General features: G+C 43.6%; 1 protein-coding gene across 1 annotated transcript; it reads left to right on the top strand.

Annotated features, from left to right (window-relative positions):
- Window positions 1-3356, top strand: CCL16 (C-C motif chemokine ligand 16). The gene is made up of 3 exons (XM_004385436.1): window positions 1-76; window positions 2662-2782; window positions 3209-3356. Exons 1-3 carry the CDS (start codon window positions 1-3, stop codon window positions 3354-3356), a joined length of 345 nt encoding a protein of 114 aa, XP_004385493.1.
- Window positions 3357-20603: the final 17247 nt, after the last annotated feature.

Genomic DNA, 20603 nt, shown 5'->3' with positions numbered 1-20603 from the left:
ATGAAGGTCTCCATGGCTGCCCTCCTCCTCCTCTTCCTCACATTCACGACTACTTCTGCTTCTCACAGCCAGTCAAGTGAGTCCATGTGTCCATGTAGGGCAGGCATGACAAAGGGAATGGTGGAACTGGCAATGAGGTGACACCAAGAGCCCTGTCAGGTGTCTGTCCTCATCAGCCCCGGGGCCTCTTGCCATCTTCCTCCACAGATGCTGTCCTCAGATTACCCCATCAGCAGGCCCTGTATGTAAGGAGAATGGGCTGTGGTTCAGGAGCCTCTGGGTTGAGCAGTTCCAGGGAGCTGGGTCAAGGGTTCCAAACCTAAGCAGTCCAAAGGATGGAGAGCAGGAGTGATCGTTTAGAATGAGTCAAGGAAGTAACAAAAAAGACCGTAAATGTATGCCATGAAGGGGAGGGCAAGGCAAGAGAATGAGAAAAGCAGTGACTGCTTTGGGAGAAGAGATAAAATGAGTTTGTGGAAGCAGGTTGAAGTGAGCCATTTGAGACTAAGTTTAGAAATGGGGAGTCTGAACCTAAACATCCTTTCTTCCCGGTGGCTGGTATGGATTGCTGGGACAACCATGACAGCCAAAAGGAGTCCCATTGGGCTGGCCAGTTGTGCCATTTGGGGGACCCATGACCCCTCTTTCCATCCCCCAGCCTAAAATGAAATAAAGTCTACAGTAAAGAGGAAAGAGATTGAAAGGTTTTGGAGCTGTGAGAAGAGGAGTGCTTGGGACCTATCCAAAAACCAAAAACCCATTGCCATTGAGTCCATTACTACTCATAGCGACCCTATAGGACAGAGTATAACTGCCCCATAGGGTTTCCAAGAGTGTCTGGTGGGTTCAAACAGCCAACCTTTTGGTTAGCAGCCAATCTTTTAACCCACTATGCCACCAGGGCTCCTGGGACCTATAGAGAATGAGATTTATGTTGCCCTCTCCCTACCCCGTTGGCTCTATCATCATTTATGATAGCCTGGTGACTAGGAAGAGACCAAGACATTCAGCCCTTCCATATACCCACCTTAGGCTGCCCCAGCCCTTCTTATCTCCCCTAAGACTGCCCTTGGCATATAGCCTGCCCTGACTGCCTGAATAAACACACAGAAAGCAAGGTCCCCTGTACAAAGTCGAGCACACCATGTAATCTGCTCACATACTCTCAGGATGACCCTGGTCTTTGTAAACTTGGCTTTGAGAATCAGGGATGTGAACATCACTTATGGAGGGACTGTGTGCAGAGGTGCCTCTGGAGGGTGGGAGGGGCAACAATGCCCTTCGAGGTCAATGAGACCAGTGCAATGGGTTCACATTTCAAGTAAGAGAAAATTGCCCACCCAAAGCATGGGTCAGCCAGATGGTGCTCTTCTGATGTCTCAAGTTTGCCATCAGGTGGAGCAAGGGGTCAGGCTACAAAGGGATTCACACTCTGCAGGTTTAAGGGTTGTGTAAAGTCTCTGGTCTGGACTCCTGTGTGATATCCCCAACCCATCAGTATTCAGGGAAGCTCAAGGGTAACACAGCACTAGCAACCAACCAAGTCCACCATCCTGGTGACAGCCAAGGGTAATGAAAAAAGAGCCATCTCCAGGGGATGAAGAGTGGTCACTACTACCATTTGCATGCCAGGCTTTGAATTAAGGGCTTTACTAGCATTTTCTCAATTAATCTTCACCACGATCCCATGACATAAGCATCTTTTTCCACTCACTTAATGGATGAGGAAACTGAAACCTAGAGAGATGAAGAAATTTGCCCATAATTCAAATCATTCAGTCAAGATTCCATTCCAAGCTGTCTGACCCCAAAGCCTAAACATTACACTTTTTCCTCCTAGCCTAACCTCATGTGCTCCACCCTCTCACCCTCCTTCCTGTCCTCAGCTTCTCTAATGCCTCTAGGATAAAGTCCAAACTCCCTACCATAGCTCAGAAGGTGGGGTGACCTGCACCTCCTCTCTCTCCAGTGTCATCTCTTCCCCTCCTTCCTTCTCACCATGCCCTCCAGTCACCCTCAACTGCTTAGTGCTCCCCAACCACTTAGCTTCCCCTACCTTCAGGCTTTTGTACATTTCTTTCTTCCAGATCCTACACCTTTGTCTCTCCTAATCCTTCAAGAATCAACTCCAGTACCGCTGTTTTGTGACTTCTTCCTCAATCATCCAGGCTGGGCTAAGGCCCCCTCAACCTGTTTGCATTCAGTCTATTCCATCACGGACCACACTCTATTGTTTTTCTTTTCATTTTCTCTTTTTACCTTGATTAGTGTTTAAGCCCCTCAAGGGTGGGTACTGTGTCTTCCTCATGTTTTTATCCCTATAGAGCCTGGCAGGTAATATGAGCTGGATACATGTTTGCTAAATGAAGAAATGAATAAACGAAAGAATGAACCAACTCCCACATCATTCACAGCAAATATGCAGAACCAAGTCATTTGTCCTTGATGAAACTCAGTTCAGAGGCTGGAGGTTCTACACGTATGTGCCTCAGAAGGGTTCATCTTTTTCATTTTCTCTATTACTCATCAAATTGTAATCAGTCCCTGCTAACAAATGGCTTTGCTATCAGAGAAGTGGGATAGAATTGAGGGGAGTTGAGATGGCCAGCCATGGGCTCCCTCCCTGCCTCTGTGACTCAGCTTTCAATGTGATTCCCTCAGAAATTCCTGAGTCAGTGAACCAACGAGTCACCTGCTGCCTGAAGTATCATGAGAAGGTATTGCCCAGGAAACTGGTGGCAGGATACACGAAGGCCCTCAGCTGTCACCTGCCAGCAATCATGTAAGCACATCCCTGCAGATATTTCTGTGGAGCAGAAGGGGAGCCCTGGGGACAGGAATGGGATGCCCAGAACCAAGAGGTCTTTATGCTAGAAGTGGTGGGGTACTGGTTAAGGACTTGGTCTTTGAATTTCGGAGGCCTAGGTTTAACTCCTGAGTTTGCCACTTACAGCTGTATGGTCCAATAAATGGTGACCATAATGAAGCCCAAGCCTCATGGGGCTAGGCTTAGTGGAGAAGGGATAGAGAGAGGAGTGATAAGGTCTACAGGCCAGAGAGGGAGGCTTTCTGAGGGAACCCAACAGGGGAGGACTAGGAAGGCTGTAAACATCATGAGGCAAACCCCACATGAGCAAGAAGTGGGAGAGTGTAGACTGGACCTCCAGCCTTCTCCATGGTCCATGACAGTCTGATTCTGCCTCCACAGCTTCATCACCAAAAGGAACCGAGAGATCTGTGCCAACCCCAGTGACAAATGGGTCCAGGAGTACATCAAGGATCCCAGCCTACCTTTGCTGGCCCCCAGGAACTTGGCCAGGGTTGAAATTACTACACAAAGGAAAGGTCAACCCTAGCTCCCCAACTATCCATGATGATCAGGTCTCAGTGGAAGTCCAGGTTTAAGGAAGAAAAGTGTAACCCTAAGAAGACGTGGGCAGCCTTGTGGTCTTGGCTAACACAGTCACATTCAAAGAAACAGGCCAGTGATCACTTAAAATAAAAAAAAGTTATTATAACTATTTTGAATATTTTCTCAATCTCTGGAGGAAATGCCAAAGGCGAGGTGGAGGGGAGGGCAGGGCATACATTCTTAATACACAGAAAGACATCTTTTGCATCCTTCTCCTCTCTCTGCTTTCAATTCTCACCTCACAACAGTACACCTGTCATTTTAAATAATCACATTCAGCTCTCTAACAGCCAGACCATCTCTGCCCTGGGTCTTTACCCACTAAGAGCCCCCAGAGCTCTTGACTTGTCCTTCCAACTGTAACCGTTTTTGGATCTATTTCTTTTCCCATTATTCTTTTCTTTTCTGATATAAATCTTGGGGTCTTTCCCCCACTGATTACCTAGGAAACAACATAACATTTTCTTAGCAGGCCAGGGTGGGAATGAGGCTGCAAATATTCATATGTCAATCATTTGTGTCCCTGTGGCAAAGGCTTTGCTAGAGCCCTGCTATTTGGTCTTCCTTAGGGTGGCATGGGTACGGAGAGTTCCTAAAACAAAAGGAGAGGTACAAAAATCCAGCTCCCACACCAAGCCTTGCAGGGCAGGGAAAGGGCATTAGACTAAGTCGAAGTTACCCTTAACCCAAAACTCAAGCATGCAAGAAATGAAACTTCCTTTATTTCCAACTTGATTCCTAACTTCCTGCTCCCTTTCTGTTAGGGTGGAAGAAACTTAATCTCAGTTTTTTCAGGGCTTCTCCACATTGCCCTGAGAATATGGCCCAGGTTGGGGGCTAGAGAGTTTACATGGCACCAAGACCAGGCATATATACTCAATCTCCACCCCTTTGTCTCCAGCTCAACAGCAAGGAGCTGGCTCAGACAAAATTAAACATTCTCCCAAAATGCAGTTATAAAGGCAAAACAAAAATCAGCCACCTTTGCTTGCAGAGCCCAGAGTGGACATGGGGGGTGTGGCTCAATGACATCTGAAAGTAAGACATAGAGGTCAGAAGGACATCAGAGTGTACTACCCAGGGCAACAGGAAGTTTCAAAGTCCTTAGCACCTGGATCAAAGTCAGGGGGCGAGAGTTCAAAGGCAGGAGAGAACTGAATACAGGAAGCACTTCAAGGAGGCAGGATCCTGGCGAGTTGGAAGGGAAATGCTGCTGTTCATCTTTTTTATCTGTCAGAGGAGTTCAGGGTTGAGATGTCAGTCTGAAAACCAAGATCAATTGAAAGTCTGTGTATATACAGTCAAATCCCCACTCCAGCACAAAACACAAAGTTTGCCAGAAACTCTTAAGAGGTATGCTATGTCCTTGTTGCTGTTGCTGTTGTCGTTGCTGTTGTTGTTAGAGGCCGTCAAGTTGGCCCCCAACTTATGGCAACCACACACACAGTGGAACGAAACACTGCCCAGTCCTGCTCCATCCCCATGATCAGTTGTGGACCAGACCATTGTGATCCATAGGGTTTTCACTGGCTGATAGTTGGAAGAAGATTGCCAGGCCTTTCTTCCTAATTCAACTTAGTCTGGAAGCTCTGCTGAAACCTGCTCACCTTCATAGCAACACATAAGCCTCCACTGACAGATGGGTGGTGACTGTGCATGCGGTTCATTGGCTGGGAATTGAATCTGGGTCTCCGCCTGGAAGGCGAGAATTTTACCACTGAACCATCAATGCCCCCTTGTTATTAACCATCAAGTCAATTCCAACTCATAGCCACCCTATATGACAGACTAGAACTGCCCCATAGGGTTTCCTAGAGTGTAATCTTTATGGAGCAGATCACCAGGTCTTTTCTCCCACAGAGCCACTGGTTGGTTCAAACCACAGACCTTTTGCTTAGCAACCGAGAGCTTAACCATTGTGCCACCAGGGCTCCTTTAATGCCCCCTTAGCGCATGGTAAATGCTCAGTAGACAGGTCTTATTGTTCCAGTATCTAACTTCTCTTTAGGACCATAGAACATCAGGACAGGAAGGCACATTTCCTCACTGGTCTCTGAAGCCCAGAGAAGGAAAGCGATTTGCCCAAGGCCACACTGCTAGTCCTTGACCAAGCTGGCACTAGTACTGAGGCCATGTTTTAAACAGAAGAAACCTCTCATTTACACCAGCCTGAGGCTGTGAGCATGGGGACGACTGGGGCCATGTGACTGAGGGAGCGGCAAGCCCAGGGCCTCCTTCCATGAGCTGGCTCCCTGGAGGGCATGACCTCCATTCAACCTTTCTCGGGTTCCTGTCAAGAAGACTTTGAAGCAGTAACAGGAAGAGGCAGAAAGAGACCCTGAATCTATACAGATCCGATACAAATCAGTGACGAACTTAACCTCTCTGAACCCAGTTTCCTCATCTGCAAATTGAGGCTAGTCCCTGACAGGGCTGTTGCGACAATCCCCAGCCCCTGGCATGAGGTCTGGAACAAGTATAGTAAAATGGAAAATGTTTTTGTCCTCTTAGCAGCTAATACAAGGATCCCTCTTGGGAAGGAAACAACCTTTGTTGAAAAAATACATTGGTGGCCCAGTTAATGCAGGAAACTCCCCCAAAATGTGGCTACAGACTGGGGCCAAGGCTCCTGAGGAAGCGGTGAAGCGACTCAGTGAACCAAGAAGAGGAACCATTTTGCCGTTGAGAGCCAGAGAGGAGGAGGTGGAAAACTGAGGAGTTAGGAAGTGGCTAGAGACTGTGCGGTAAACGGCATGACCCCCTCCCTTCCCAGAGCCTCAAAACTTCCATCAGTTACTTAGTAACTGGAACACTCTCTGTGAGTGGACTAGGGGAAAGTGAAGAAAGAGAGAGGTGGGGCCAGCACTCACAGAATAAGGAATCCGAGATTGAGAAGTGGGAAGAAGTAAGCCGTTATGGATTCTCAGAAATGTCGGGGAAACTTTGGATTCCCCCAGCCTGTAGAATTGGGTAAATGAAAAGAATCCTAGCCAAATCTCCACAGGTATAGTAGGGGCTCAGTAAGTGCATACTAGGAAGGAGGGGAGGAAGGAAAGGAGAAAGGGAAGGAGGGAAGAAAGGAAGGAGGGAGGAGGAAGAAGAATTAAACAAGTATGAAAGCACTTTTCAAAATGGCACTTTTCGAAATGACTATACACATGGACCTCGCTAGACAGAATACACAGGAATCAGATCAACTACATCTGTCGAAAGAGACGATGGAGAAGCTCAATATCATCAGTTAGAACTGCAGAACAGACCCTCAATTGCTCATATGCAAGTTCAAACGGAAGCTGAAGAAAATTAAAACAAGTCCACAAGAGCCAAAGTACGACCTTTAGTATATCCCACCTGAATTTAGAGAACATCTCAAGAATAGCTTTGACTCATTGAACACTAATAACCAAAGACCAGACAAGCTGTGGGATGACATCAAGGGCATCATACATGAATAAAGCAAAGAGTCATTAAAAAGACAGAAAATTAAAAAAAGACCAAAGTGGATGTCAGAAGAGACACTCTGAAACTTGCTTTTGAACGTAGAGCAGCTAAAGTGAACGGAAGAAATGAAGTAAAAGAGCTAAACAGAAGATTTCAAAGGGTGGCTGGAGAAGACAAAGTAAAGTGTCATAATGAAATGTGCAAAGGCCTGGAGTTAGAAAACCAAAAGGGAAGAACACGCTTGGCATTTCTCATGCGAAAGAACTGAAGAAAAAATTCAAGCCTTGAGTTACAATATTGAAGGATGCTATGGGCAAAAAATTGAACGACAAAGGAGGCATCAAAAGAAGATAGAAGGAGTACAGTCACTGTACCAAAAAGAACTGGTCAATGTTCAACCATTCAGGAGGTTGCATATGATCAAGAACCAACGGTACTGAAGAAGGAAGTCCAAGCTGCACTGCAGGCATTGGTGAAAAACAAGCCTCCAGGAATTGACAGAATACCAACTGAAATGTTTCAAAAAATGAATGCAATGCTGGAAGCCCTCACAAGTCTATGACAAGAAATTTGGAAGACAGCTACCTGGCCAGCCAACTAGAAGAGGTCCATATTCATGTCCATTCCAAAGAAAGGTGATCCAATGGAATGCAGAAATTATTGAACAATATCATTAATATCACAGGCAAAAAAAATTACGCAAAAGATAATTCAAAAACGGTTGCAGCAGTACATCGACAGGGAACTGCCAGAAATTCAAGCCAGTTTCAGAAGAGGATGTGGAATGAGGGATATCATTGCTGATGTCAGATGGATCTTGGCTGAAAGCAGAGAATACCAGAAAGATGTTTACCTGTTTTTTACTGACTATGCAAAGGCATTCAACTGTGTGGATCATAACAAATTATGGATAACATTGTGAAGAATGGGAATTTCAGAACACTTAATTGTGTTCATGTGGAACCTGTACATAGAACAAGAGAGAGTCGTTCAAACAGAACAAGGGGATACTTCGTGGTTTAAAATAAGGAAAGGTATGTGTCAGGGTTGAATCCTTTCATCATATTTATTCAATCTGTACGCTGAGCAGATAATCTGAGAAGATGGACTCTACGAAGAAGAATGCAGCATCAGGACTGCAGGAAGACTCATTAACAACCTGCGATATGCAGATGACACAACCTTGCTTGCTGAAAGTGAAGAGGACTTGAAGCACTTACTGATGAAGATCAAATACTATAGCCTTCAGTATGGATTACACCTCAACATAAAGAAAAGAAAAATCCTCACAACTGGACCAATAAGCAACATCAGGATAAACGGAGAAAAGACTGAAGTTGTCAAGGATTTCATTTTATTTGGCTCCACAATTAACGCCCACGGAAGCAGCAGTCAAGAAATCAAATGACACATTGCGTTGGGCAATTCTGCTATAAAAGACCTCTTTGAAGTGTTAAAAAGCAAAAATGTCACTTTAAGGACTAAGGTGCACCTGACTCAAGCCATGATGTTTTCAATCGCCTCATATGCATGTGAAAGCTGGACAATGAATAAGGAAGACCCAAGAAAAATTGATGCATTCGAATTATGGTGTTGGCAAACAATATTCACTATATCATGGACTGTCAGAAGAGCAAACAAGTCTGTCTTGAAAGAAGCACAGCCAGAATGCTCCTTAGAAGCAAGAATGGTGAGACTTCATCTCACGTACTTTGGACATGTTATCAGGAGGGACCAGTCCCTGGAGAAGGACATCATGCTTGGTAAAGTAAGAGGGTCAGCGAAAAAGAGGAAGACCCTTGATGAGATGGATTGACACAGGGGCTGCAACAATGGGATCAAGCATAACAATGATTGTGAGGATGTCGCAGGACTGGGCAGTGTTTTGTTCTGTTGTACATAGGGTCGCTACGAGTCAGAACCAACTCGAGGGCACGTAACAACTACCGTGTCTAACTCACAGCAGAGATTCAGGTTTTAGTTTTTAATTTTTATTGTGGTGAAATATATGTAATTAAACATTTCAACCATTTTTACATGTACAATTCAGTGACATTAACTACATTCATCATGTCGTGCAACAATCACCACTGTTTCCAAATTTTTTCATCACCGGTGACAAAATCTTTCATCACCCTTAATAAAAACTCTGTGCCCCTTAAGCAATACCCCTCCTACTTTCTCCTCCCACCCACCCTTGGTAACCACTGATGAACTTTGGTTTCTAAGCATTTGCCTATTCTAATATCTCAGATAAGGAGTCCTGGTGGCTCCGTGGTTAAGTGCTTGGCTGCTAACCGAAAGGTCGACAGTTTGAATACACCATCCTCTCCAAAGGAGAAAGATGTGGCAATCTACTCCTGTAAAGATTACAGCACTGGAAACCCTATGGAGCAGTTCAGTTAACGCCCACGACTTAACAGCACACAACACTACAACAATAGTTCATGTAAGTGGGATTGTACAATATCTGTCCTTCCTTGTTTGGCTGATTTCACTCAGCGCAGTGTTCTCAAGGTTCATCCATGTTGTAGCATGTATCAGGACTTCATCTGTCTTCATGGCTGAATAATATTCCACTGTATGGATGTACACGAGGCTCAGGTTTGGGGAGCGCCCTTCCCAGAAGAAGGCTACTCTCAGAGAAAGACAAGACCGAGTAAGACGACAGCGCCAGTTCTCAGTTCCCATGTTGCAGATTACAACAGAGAAGGAGAATCTGGTGGGAAAGGACTCCTGCCATGAATAACAGAACCAAGAACGCAGCTGCCTCCATCCTGAGCACTCCTTCAGAACTGGCCCCTCCCACCTCCCTTGCATTCTTCCCAAACATGCGTCTTCCCCTCCAGACTCTGTACACGAGGTTTCTCATCTAAGCCACAGAACCCAGAAGGACTGAGTGACTATTTTCTCAATTCTCCCAAGGATGGTGCATAACTAGTATCGTTCTAGATGCTTCTTCAGGTTGCTGTGGTATGCCGCCCAGTCGATGCCGACTCTTAGCGACCCTATAGGACGGAGTAGAACTGCCCCTTAAGATTCCAAGGCTGAGATCTTTACGGAAGCAAACTGCCACATCTTTCTCCAGCAGAGCGGCCGGTGGGTTCGAATCGCCAACCTTTCGGTTTGCAACCGAGTGCTTTAACCACTGCATCCACAGGGCTCCTTGCACCTGGCAGACTTCACTAAATGTCTCCTCGTGAAATTCACACAAGACCTGGGAGAGTCTAGATATCAAAGAGATGGAATCCTTCTGGCTGTGAGTCAGGGGTTCAGGGCAGGGAAGTGTCGCTAACGGAAATGGCATTTTAAACTGGGCCCCTGGAGGATGGTGAGGATTTGGAAACGCTGAAAGGCAGTTCTAGTTTGACCTGATCCTAGGAAAATTAGTGGGCAGCGCCACCCAGTGGTTAAAAGTCACAATGCTCTCAAACTTGGTAGGATCTAAAACGAAGACAAAAAAAAAAAAAAAAAAAAACCGTTGCCGTCAGTCAATTCCGACTCATAGCGACCCTGGTCCTATAAGACAAAGTAGAACTGCCCCATAGGGTTTCCAAGGAGCAGCTGGTGGATTCGAACTGCCGCCACTAGTGCATAATTCAAGTTGCTAAGCTGGCTCCGCCAGGAGCCCCCACCGGGGAGCTTATAAAAATACTGCTGCCTGGATTTAACTCCCGAATTTTTTTTTTATTTAATTGATCTGTGGTGTAATCTGTACGTTAACATTTTTAAAGCTTCCCCAGGCAACTCTAATGTGCAGCCAGAATTGAGCGCCTCTGCGCGGGAGCATGCTTCAGAGTGCAGCAAAAAAAGGAGAGAGCCAGAAAGATGGAAGTCAATCCAAAATAATACCAGTGGCTACTATTTTCCCAGCACTAACAAAGCACCCTGGAGTGGTAGTGGTTAAGAGCTACGGCTGCTAACCGAAAGGTTGGCAGTTCAAATCCACCAGGCGCTCCTTGGAAACTCTATAGGGCAGTTCTACTCTGTCCTACAGGGTTGCTATGAGTCGGAATTGACTGACGGCAGTGGGTTTGGTTTGGTGTTTTGTTTTTTTTTTTAACGAAGCACCAGGCACTGTGCTATGTTATACATGCACCATGATGCTGAATCCCACAACAACCCCATGAGGCAGATGATACTATTATCCCCATTTTACAGATAAAGATACTGAGGCAGACAGGTTTAGAAACCTGCCCAAGATCAAAGAGCTATAAAGAAGTGCTGGATAGTCTCCATTTGCCCCTTCAGACCCACCCTCCACCCTGCTCCACCCATCTCTGTGCCCTGTTTGGCACCTTTGTAAAATGCATCAGCTGGGCCCTTTCCACTGGCCTCTGCTGGGTGTGACCAAAGGGAGGCATAGCAGGGATATGAGAGAAAGTGTGGGGTATTTATTCCCCAGCTTCTTCCTGCCAGCTGTGGGTTAGTAGTGGCTGTGTTTATATCCGGAAGGTCTCGGATCCTATTGGGCAACCCCTTCTACACTACACATCTCAGTGGGTTTTGGTGACACTGTTCGCTCACCATGACCCATCAGACCTAGCGGTATTAGCAGCTTCCCACTGCTTCTAGCTCCACACTTCTGTAAATCCTCCCTTCATTAAACTCTCTTCAATCACTCTTAGTGAGCTATCTAGTTCCTGCCAGAGAAGAACTGGGATTTGAACCAAGCCTGTCAGACTTCAGTGCAGGCTGCTTTAATCATTATAGGACACCACCTCCTGGCTGGCCTCTCAGGTTTTCCTAGGCATCACTCTGCACACTGCTACCCCAAATGCTAATAAGAGACCACAATCAGTAAATGATAGAAGCCATAGACGTAGGCAGGAGAGTCCCTAATGCACACATCACCATGGGTACTCTGTGATACATCATTACCTATTAGGGAAGAGCAAATTAACTACAAAGAGATGCCACTATACACCCACCAAAATGGCAAAAATTAAAAAGATTGACAGTAGCTTGTGCTGGTGAGGGAGCAGAGCAACTAGAACTCTCACACATGCCTGTTGGGAGTGTAAACTGAATCACTTTGAAAAACTGTTTAGCAATATCTACTGAAGTTAAGTGGTGGTACCATGGTAGACTTCTCACCTTCCATGACGGAGACCCAGATTCGATTTCCAGCCAATGCACCTCAGCACAGCCACTACTTGTCCACTAGTGGAAACGTGCATGTTTCTGTGATACTGTATGAAATATGAATCTAGGAAAATTGGAAATTATCAAAAATGAAATAGAACATTTGAAGATAGACATGCTAGGCATTAGTGAGCTGAAATGGACTGGTATTGGCAATTTTGAATCAGGCAATCATGTGGTCTACTATGCCAAGAATGACAAATTGAAGAGGAATGGTGTCATATTCATTGTTAAAAAGAACATTTCAAGATCTGTCTTGAAGTACAACACTGTCAGTGATAGGAAAATATCCATGCGCCTACAAGGAAGACCAGTTAATACGACTATTATTTAAATTTATACTCCAACCACTAAAGCCAAAGATGAAGAAACTGAAGATTTTTACCAACTTCTGCAGTCTGAAAGTGATCGAACATGCAATCAAGGTGCACTTATAATTACTATTGACTGGAACGCAAAAGTTGGAAACAAAGGATTGGTGGTTGGAAAATATGGCCTCAGTGATAGAAATGATGCCAGAGATCACATGATAGAATTTTGCAAGACCAGTGACCTATTCATTGGAAATAATTTTTTTTCAACAACATAAATGGTGACTATACATGTGGATCTCACCAGAAGGAATACACAGGAATCAAATCAGCTACATCTGTAGAAAGAGACGATGCAGAAGCTCAATATCATCACTCAGAAAAAGGCCAGGGGCCGACTGCAGAACAGACCATCAATTGCTCATATGCAAGTTCAACCTGAAGCTGAAGAAATTTAAAACAAATCCACGAGGGCCAAAATATGACCTTGAGTATATCCCACCTCAATTTAGAGACCATCTCAAGAATAGATTTGACACATCAAACACTAATGACCAAAGACCAGATGAGTTGTGGGATGACATGAAGGACATCATACATAAAGAAAGCAAAAGATCTAAAAATACAGGAAAGAAAGAAAAGAACAAAGTGGATTTCAAAACAGACTCTGGAACTTGCTCTTGAACATCAAGTAGCTAAAGCGAATGGAAGAAATGATTAAGTAAAAGAGCTGAAAAGAAGACTTCAAATGGCAGCTCGAGAAGACAAAGCAAAGGGCTGAAGAAGACAAAGTAAAGTACTATTAAGAAATGTGCAAAGACCTGGGGTTAGAAAACCAAAAGGGAAGAACACTCTTGGCATTTCTCGAGCTGAAAGAATTGAAGAAAAAATTCAAACCTCGAGTTGCAGTATTGAAGGATTCTATGAGCAAAATACTGAACGACGCAGGAAACATCAAAGGAAGATGGAAGGAATACACAGAGTCACTGTATCAAAAAGAATTGGTCAACATTCAATCATTTCAGGAGGTAGCATATGATCAAGAACTGATGGTATTGAAGGAAGAAGTCCCAGCTGCACTGAAGGCATTCACAAAAAACAAGCCTCGAAGAAGTGATGGAATACCAATGGAGATGCTTCAACAAAGGGATGCAGTGCTGGAGGTGCTCACTCGTCTATACCAAGAAATTTAGAAGACAGCTACCTGGCCAACCGACTGGAAGAGATCCGTATTCGTGCCCATTCCAAAGAAAGGTGATCTAAGGGAATGTGGAAATTATCGAACAATATCATTAACATCACATGCAAATAAAATTAAGCTAAAGATAATTCAAAAACAGTTGCAGCAGTACATCAACAGGGAACTGCAAGAAGTTCAAGCCAGATTCAAAGGAGGACGTGGAAAGAGGGATATCATTGCTGATATCAGATGGATCTTGGCTGAAAGCAGAGAATACCAGAAAGATGTTTACCTGTGTTTTATTGACTATGCAAAGGCATTTGACTGTGTGGATCATAACAAATTATGGATAACATTGGGAAGAATGGGAACTCCAGAACACTTAATAGTGCTCATATAAAACCTGTACATAGACCAAGAGGCAGTCATTCAAACAGAAGAGCAGATACTGCCTAGTTTAAAATCAGAAAAGTTGTGTGTCAGGGTTGCATCCTTTCACCATACGAATTCAATCTGTATGCTGAGCAAAGTAATCTGAGAAGCTGGACTATATGAAGAACACAGGATCAAGACTGGAGGAAGACTGATTAACAATCTGCGACATGTAGATGACACAACCTTGCCTGCTGAAAGTGAAGAGGACTTGAAGCACTTAATGATGAAAAACAAAGACTACAGACTTCAGTATGGATTATACCTCAACCTAAAGAAAACAAAAATCCTCACAACTGGACCAATAAGCAGCATCATGATAAACGGAGAATATACTGAAGTTGTCAAGGATTTCATTTTACTTGGATCCACAACCAACGCTTATGGAAGCAGCAGTCAAGAAATCAAACAACTTATTGCATTGGGCAAATATACTGCAAAAGACTTCTTTAAAGAGTTAAAAAGCAGAGATATCACTTTGAAGACAGGTGATCCTGACCCAAGCCACGATATTTTCAATCATCTCAGATGCACGCGAAAGCTGGACAATGAGTAAGAAAGACGGAATAATTGATGCCTTTGAATTACTCTGTTGGCGAAGAATATTGAATATACTATGGACTTCCAGAAGAATGAACAAATCTGTCCTGGAAGAAGTACAGCCAGAATGCTCCTTAGAAGTGAGGATGGCAAGACTTCATCCCACATACTTTGGACATGTTATCAGGAGGGACCAGTCTCTGGAGAAGGACCTCATGCTTGGTAAAGCAGAGGGTCAGCAAAATAGAGGAAGACTCTCAAGGAGATGGATTGACAGAGTGGCTGCAACAATGGGCTCAAATAGCAACAATTGTGAGGATGGTGCAGGACTGGGCAGTGTTTCGTTCTGTTGTACACAAGGTCACTAAGAGTCGGAACAGACTCAACAGCACATACCAACAACAATATGATGCTGAACAGGTTTCAGTAGAGCTTCCAGACTAAGACCAACTAGGAAGAAAGACCTGGTGATCTACCTCCACAAATCAACCAGTGAAAACCCTGTGGATCTTAAGAGTCCAATCTGCAAATGATCATGGGGAAGGCACAGGACCAGGCGGCATTTTGTTCCGTTGTGCACGGGGCTGACATGAGTTGGGTGCTGCCTCAACAGCAGCTAACAACAACTAAAGCTAAATATATGCCCACCCTATAGCCCAAAAATTCCACTCCTGGGTAGATAGCCAATAAAAATAATTGCTTAAGTCTACCAAAAGACTTGAACATGAATGTACATAGCAGCTTTATTCATAATAACCAAAGACTGGTAACAATCCAAGGTCCTTCAACAGGAGAACGGATAAATGAATCATAGCATGTTCATATAATGGAACACTACACAGCAATGAAAAATAACAAACGACTACTGCATGCAACAACATGAGCAATCTCACAGACATAATATTGAAGGAAAAAGTCAGACACACAAAAGAGGACATACTGTAAGATCCCACTTACATGAAGCTAAAAAAACAGGCAAAACTAATCTATAAGGATACAGGACAGGCTAGCAGTTACTGTTGGCAGGAGTGGGCATGGGGGATAGGAATTGACTTGGATAAAGCATGAAGGAGCCTTCTGGGAGCTATAAATGTTCTGTACTTTGATCTATGTGGTGATTACGAGAGTCCATATAAATGTAAAAATTAATTGAGCTGCACACTTAAGATTTCCTCACTTTATTATATCTGGGTTATACCTCAATAAAAGCAGAAGAAAAAAAAAGAAACCTAGGTAGAAGAAAGCCTCATGATCACTATGAGCAAACAGGGTGAATAGTTCTTGTATGAGACATCAAAATAGATGTTTCTTAAGGTTTCTGTATAGTTTTCTAAATGTAGGGACTGGAATAAAACATGACAAACCAAGTTTCTGTTTTTGGAAAGATCATGAGGTAAGGCCAGTATTCATATAATCAGTTTGCTCATTTGCTGATCGTATATTTACTGACCATCTATTATGTGTCAGGCACTTTCTAGGCTTTGAAGATAGATACAACAATGAGCAAAACAGACAAAGATCCTGCTCTCAAAGAGCTTACATTTTAGTAGGGGGAAAAAGAGACCATACACAAGTACACCAACATCAGGTGGTGATAAGTTCTATAAAGCAGAGTAAGACTGGTGGGGGGGAGTCCTTTGAACTGTTTGATAGGATCCACCAAGAAGAACAATTTGACTTATTAAACTTGTCACCCCAGGTTCCGCTTCCAGTATGAAAGACTGAGCATCCAACAAACTGATCATCCTGCAACTAAAAGCTATAAAATCTGGACAAAACACTTGAGAGACTGAGCAAAACAAACGCAGGTAGATTTTGGAGGAGAGTTGAAAAATGGAACAAGCAACAAGCATGTTATGAGTTCCTATTTTTTGTGGCTTTGGCTTGAGAGCAACCGCAGTTGCTGTGGGAGATGGTGTAAGATTGGCTAAAACTCTGACCGAAAGCTGTGTCATCTTTCTGACTAGATAAAAGGAGTCTGAGGCAATAGAGCTTTTTGAGAAGAGTGAGGGACAACCCCAGAAAGGAGAGACTCACCAAAGGGGAATCCCAATTCTTTGTACAAATTTAGCCCAAGTCTCCGACTGGCCACAGAACCATGTATTCGTGGTGCAAACTGAAAGCAGCTTGTAGCTAAGGCTGAAAGAACTAAGATTTGAGCTGCCATCCATTATAGGCATGGCAGTTTGCAGTTTGAGTCTAAGTTAAGCGCCTGCTAAAACCAAAATATCAACATTCTTCAGAGCAGCATAGCAGGATCCAGAGCCTCCACAGTATAACATTCACAATGTCCAGGATGCAATCCAAAAATACTTGACATGTGAAGAACCAGGAAAATGTGTCGCAGTCTCAGAAGAAGAGATAATCAATAGATGCTAACCCTAAGATGGCTTACGTGGTGGAATTCTCACACAAGGAATTTAAAGCAGCTATGATAACTATATTTAGTGAGATAAAGAAAAATATGCTCATAATGAATGAAAAGATAGAAAGTCTTAGCAGAGAAATAGAAAAAAAATTAATGAAAATTTTAGAACTGAAAAATATATCTGAAATAGAAACCTTACTGGGTGAACTGACTAACAGAATGGAGATGCCAGAAGAGTCAGTGAAATTAAATATAGATCAATAGAAATTTTTGTAACTCAACATCTCATGTAAGAAGGCAGTGTGGCACAGCTCCACCATAACTAGCTATGTGTATTAGTTAGCTATTGCTGCATAACAAACAACCACAAAACTTTAGTGACCTACAGCAATGAGAATTCATTTAGCTGGCTGAGGGTTGGATCATCTAGATTTAGCTTAGCTGAAGCAGCTCAGCTCTGCTACTTGGGTCTGACAAAGCTCATATGATAAAGACCACCAGAAACAGTCCAAAAAAGTTAGAGTTTTTCAACTTGCTGCAACAAAGAACAGCGCACGCCAGCAGACGTGGGGCATCATGGTAAGAAGAAGTAGAGAGGGGCTTTTAGTAAGATTTAGGCTTTTGCTGAATGATTCTGTTTTATTCTGTTGTACATAGGATCGCTATGAGTCGGAACCTATTCCATGGCACCTAACAACAACTGAATGATTCTGAGAAGAAACTGAGATCAGCCTGGTAATTGGATATCCCAGTTATCTTTGTTCAGGCAGTGGGAGAAGTGAATCAGGGCTAGGAAGGTCATCAGTAAGGAAGTAGTAATAACGCAAAAAAGGGGGATTGTTTTGTGCTTTATACCTGCAATATGACCCTAGGGAACTTTGTTTTCTGTTGGCTTTGCATCTTGCCTTATCTGTGTTGTGTCTGTCATCACACTCTGATTATTAACCAACCAAAACCAAACCCACCGTCATGGAGTCAATTCCGATTTATATTGACCCCATAGGGTTTCCAAGGCTGTAAATCTCTACAGAAGCAGACTGCCACATCTTTCTCCCATGGAGTGTCTGGTGCTTTCAAACCGCCAGCCTTTTGGTCAGCAGTTGATTGCTTTAACCTCTGAGCAACCTGATTATTAACAGGTCTGATTTTTACTTTCTCAGTTCTGAACTGATATTTACTCTCTCATGTCTCTCATCTCCTTTCTGGGACTAGTGGGCTAACTCAGGTATGTCCTTTCCATGGCAATGGCGGAAGCACAGGAGATGTAAGCCCATCTGTGCATGTACTTTTCAAGCCTCTGCTTGGTCTCACCTGCTAAGACCTCATTGGCCGAATCAACTTTTCTGGATGAACCTTAAGTTAAGAGGTAGAAAAATATGTAACAAGGTCACACGGCAAAAGGTGTAGATGTACTAGACAATCACTGGGAAGGAGGTGAAGAATTGGAACAATAATCCATTTTCCCACAAAGAATGATGCTGGGCAAGTCAATTACATTCTCAGTAATATAAAGTCAACTACATTTCTTCTGTCTGTAAAATAGTCCCCGGATTGGAGGGTGATTGAGAGGATTAATAAATTAATGTATGTATACTTATATAAAGAACCTAGATTACCTCCTTCAATACTCAGTAATCCTAGGACAAGTTCCTCATGTTTCAATGTCTCTTTTCCTGCCCTAAACACCCTATATATATGAATCCCAGAAAGAGACACAGTTTAAATGAAGGAACCAAGGCTCAAAGAGGTTGAGTGGCTTGCCCAGGGTCACATAAGAAGGAGAACATATCAAACTTTCTCCAAAGTATATACTTTTCCTCTTCACTATAGTTTTATAATGAGCCACAGGCTCATGTGACTCAAGTTTGGGTTGAAAGGCAGTCTGAGGCCAGATTGTCAAATCTTTTGAATGTTACACAGAGAAGGTCTGTGTTATTTTTTATGAAAAAAGGAGTAAGAGAAGGAGAGCTTTGGAGTCAGAAAAATCAAGGTTCAAATCATGTTCCAGTAATCTATTGATGTGTAACAAATCACCCCAAAACAACTTAGTGGCTTAAAACAATGATCATTTACTATCTGTCATGCTTTTTGTGGGTCAGGAATTTGGGAAAGGCTTGGCTGGGAAGTTCTTCTTGAGGCCTATCATGTAGTTGCAGTCAGATGGTTGATGTAGTAGGAAGCTGAAACAGCTTGGGGTTTCTCACTCTCTCCAGTCTCTCCAGCATGGCAGCTTCAGGGTGGTCACACTTCAAAGGATCCCAGAGCAAGTGTCTCAAAGGGAACTGTAAGAAGCTATATGACCTTTTCTAATCTAGCCTTGGAAGTCACCCTACATCTCTCTGTTGAGACAGTTAATAATGTCCACCCAGGTTCAAGGGCAGAGAACATAGTCTCCACATTTTGATGGGAGAAATGTCCAAGAATTTATGGACATGTTTTAAAATCACCACAACTCAGTTAACTCATCTGTCAAATAGGAAGAATCATAACACTATCTATCTCAAGAGGCTTGACGTGGGGCTTAAATAAGATAATGTATGACTGGCACATAGTAAATTATCATAACTCTAGCTCTATATCTCTTCAGGCAATTTGATATACCTGACCATGTCTCAGTGTCCCTGTCTAACTGGGAATTATACCCCCATCATAGGGTTGGAATGGGGGTTAAATGAGATGATTCATTTAAAGCACTTAGCATAGTTCCTGCCACATAGTAATTTAAAGCTCAATAAATCTCTATTATTTTTATTACTAATAATTATTTATTAGAATTATTGTTATTATTATCATCAAGAGTTTTCACTGATGTCATGGATTGAATTATGCCCCCAAAAAATGTGTGTATCTATTTGACTGGGCCATGATTCCCAGTATTGTGTGGTTGTCCTCCACTTTGTGATTGTAATTTTATGTTAAAGAGGATTAGGGTGTGATATTAACACCCTCACTAAGGTCACATCCCTGATCCAATGTAAAGGGAGCTTCCCTGGGGTGTGGCCTGCACCACCTTTTATCTTACAAGAGATAAAAGGAAAGGGAAGCAAGCAGAGAGTGGGGGACCTCATACCACCAAGAAAGCAGTACTAGGAACAGAGCGTGTTCTTTGGACCCAGGGTCCCTGTACAGAGAACCTTCTAATCCAGGGGAAGGTTGATGAGAAGGCCGACAGAGAGAGGAAAGCCTTCCCCTGGAGTTGATGCCCTGAGTTTGGACTTTTAGCCTTCTTTACTGAGAAGAAATAAATTTCTCTTTTTTAAAGCCATCCAGTTCTGGTATTTCTGTTATAGCAGCACTAGATGATTAAGACAAGATGACTTGACTTCACCAAAATGGAGAAGGAAAGAGAGGAAGAGAAGGAGGAGGATGAGGAGGAAGAGGAATAATGATGGAAGTACACACCAATAGAGATCTGATGATTCTCAGCCAATTAGGTAGGTAGATACCAGGAAGGTCATAGAACTAGTCCTCCTACCATACCACACCCATCTCCTGCCCCTCAAGGTGAGACCAAAGGGGCCAAAGGTAGAATTCTATTGGGTTGCCAAAGAATGTCATTGCTCAGGCAAATGGCCAGGCTCAAGGGACCAAGCCGAGCCCAGCCTCATGGAATTTCAGGGCAGGAGACACCCAAGGCCAGGCAGACCAGCAATACCAGGCACATCTGCCCAGGGCAGGCAACCCAGATGGGGCTCAGGGTTTGGAGTCCAGGCTCCTGGAAAGCCGTGTCAAGAGCAAGGCCAGTTTTTGATCTTTAGGCCAGTTCTTGATCTT

Source organism: Trichechus manatus, unplaced genomic scaffold, assembly GCF_000243295.1.
Source record: "Trichechus manatus latirostris isolate Lorelei unplaced genomic scaffold, TriManLat1.0 scaffold00138, whole genome shotgun sequence".
Classification (NCBI taxonomy): Eukaryota; Metazoa; Chordata; class Mammalia; order Sirenia; family Trichechidae; genus Trichechus; species Trichechus manatus.
Note: the sequence above shows the minus strand (reverse complement) of the source record. Positions and strands in the feature narration are given on the sequence as shown.

Coding starts and splice junctions, on each gene's coding strand:
- CCL16 (XM_004385436.1), top strand. CDS start 1: ATGAAGGTCTCCATGGCTGCCCTCCTCCTCCTCTTCCTCACATTCACG. Junction 77..2,661: donor TGCTTCTCACAGCCAGTCAA/GTGAGTCCATGT, acceptor TGATTCCCTCAG/AAATTCCTGAGTCAGTGAAC. Junction 2,783..3,208: donor TGTCACCTGCCAGCAATCAT/GTAAGCACATCC, acceptor CTGCCTCCACAG/CTTCATCACCAAAAGGAACC.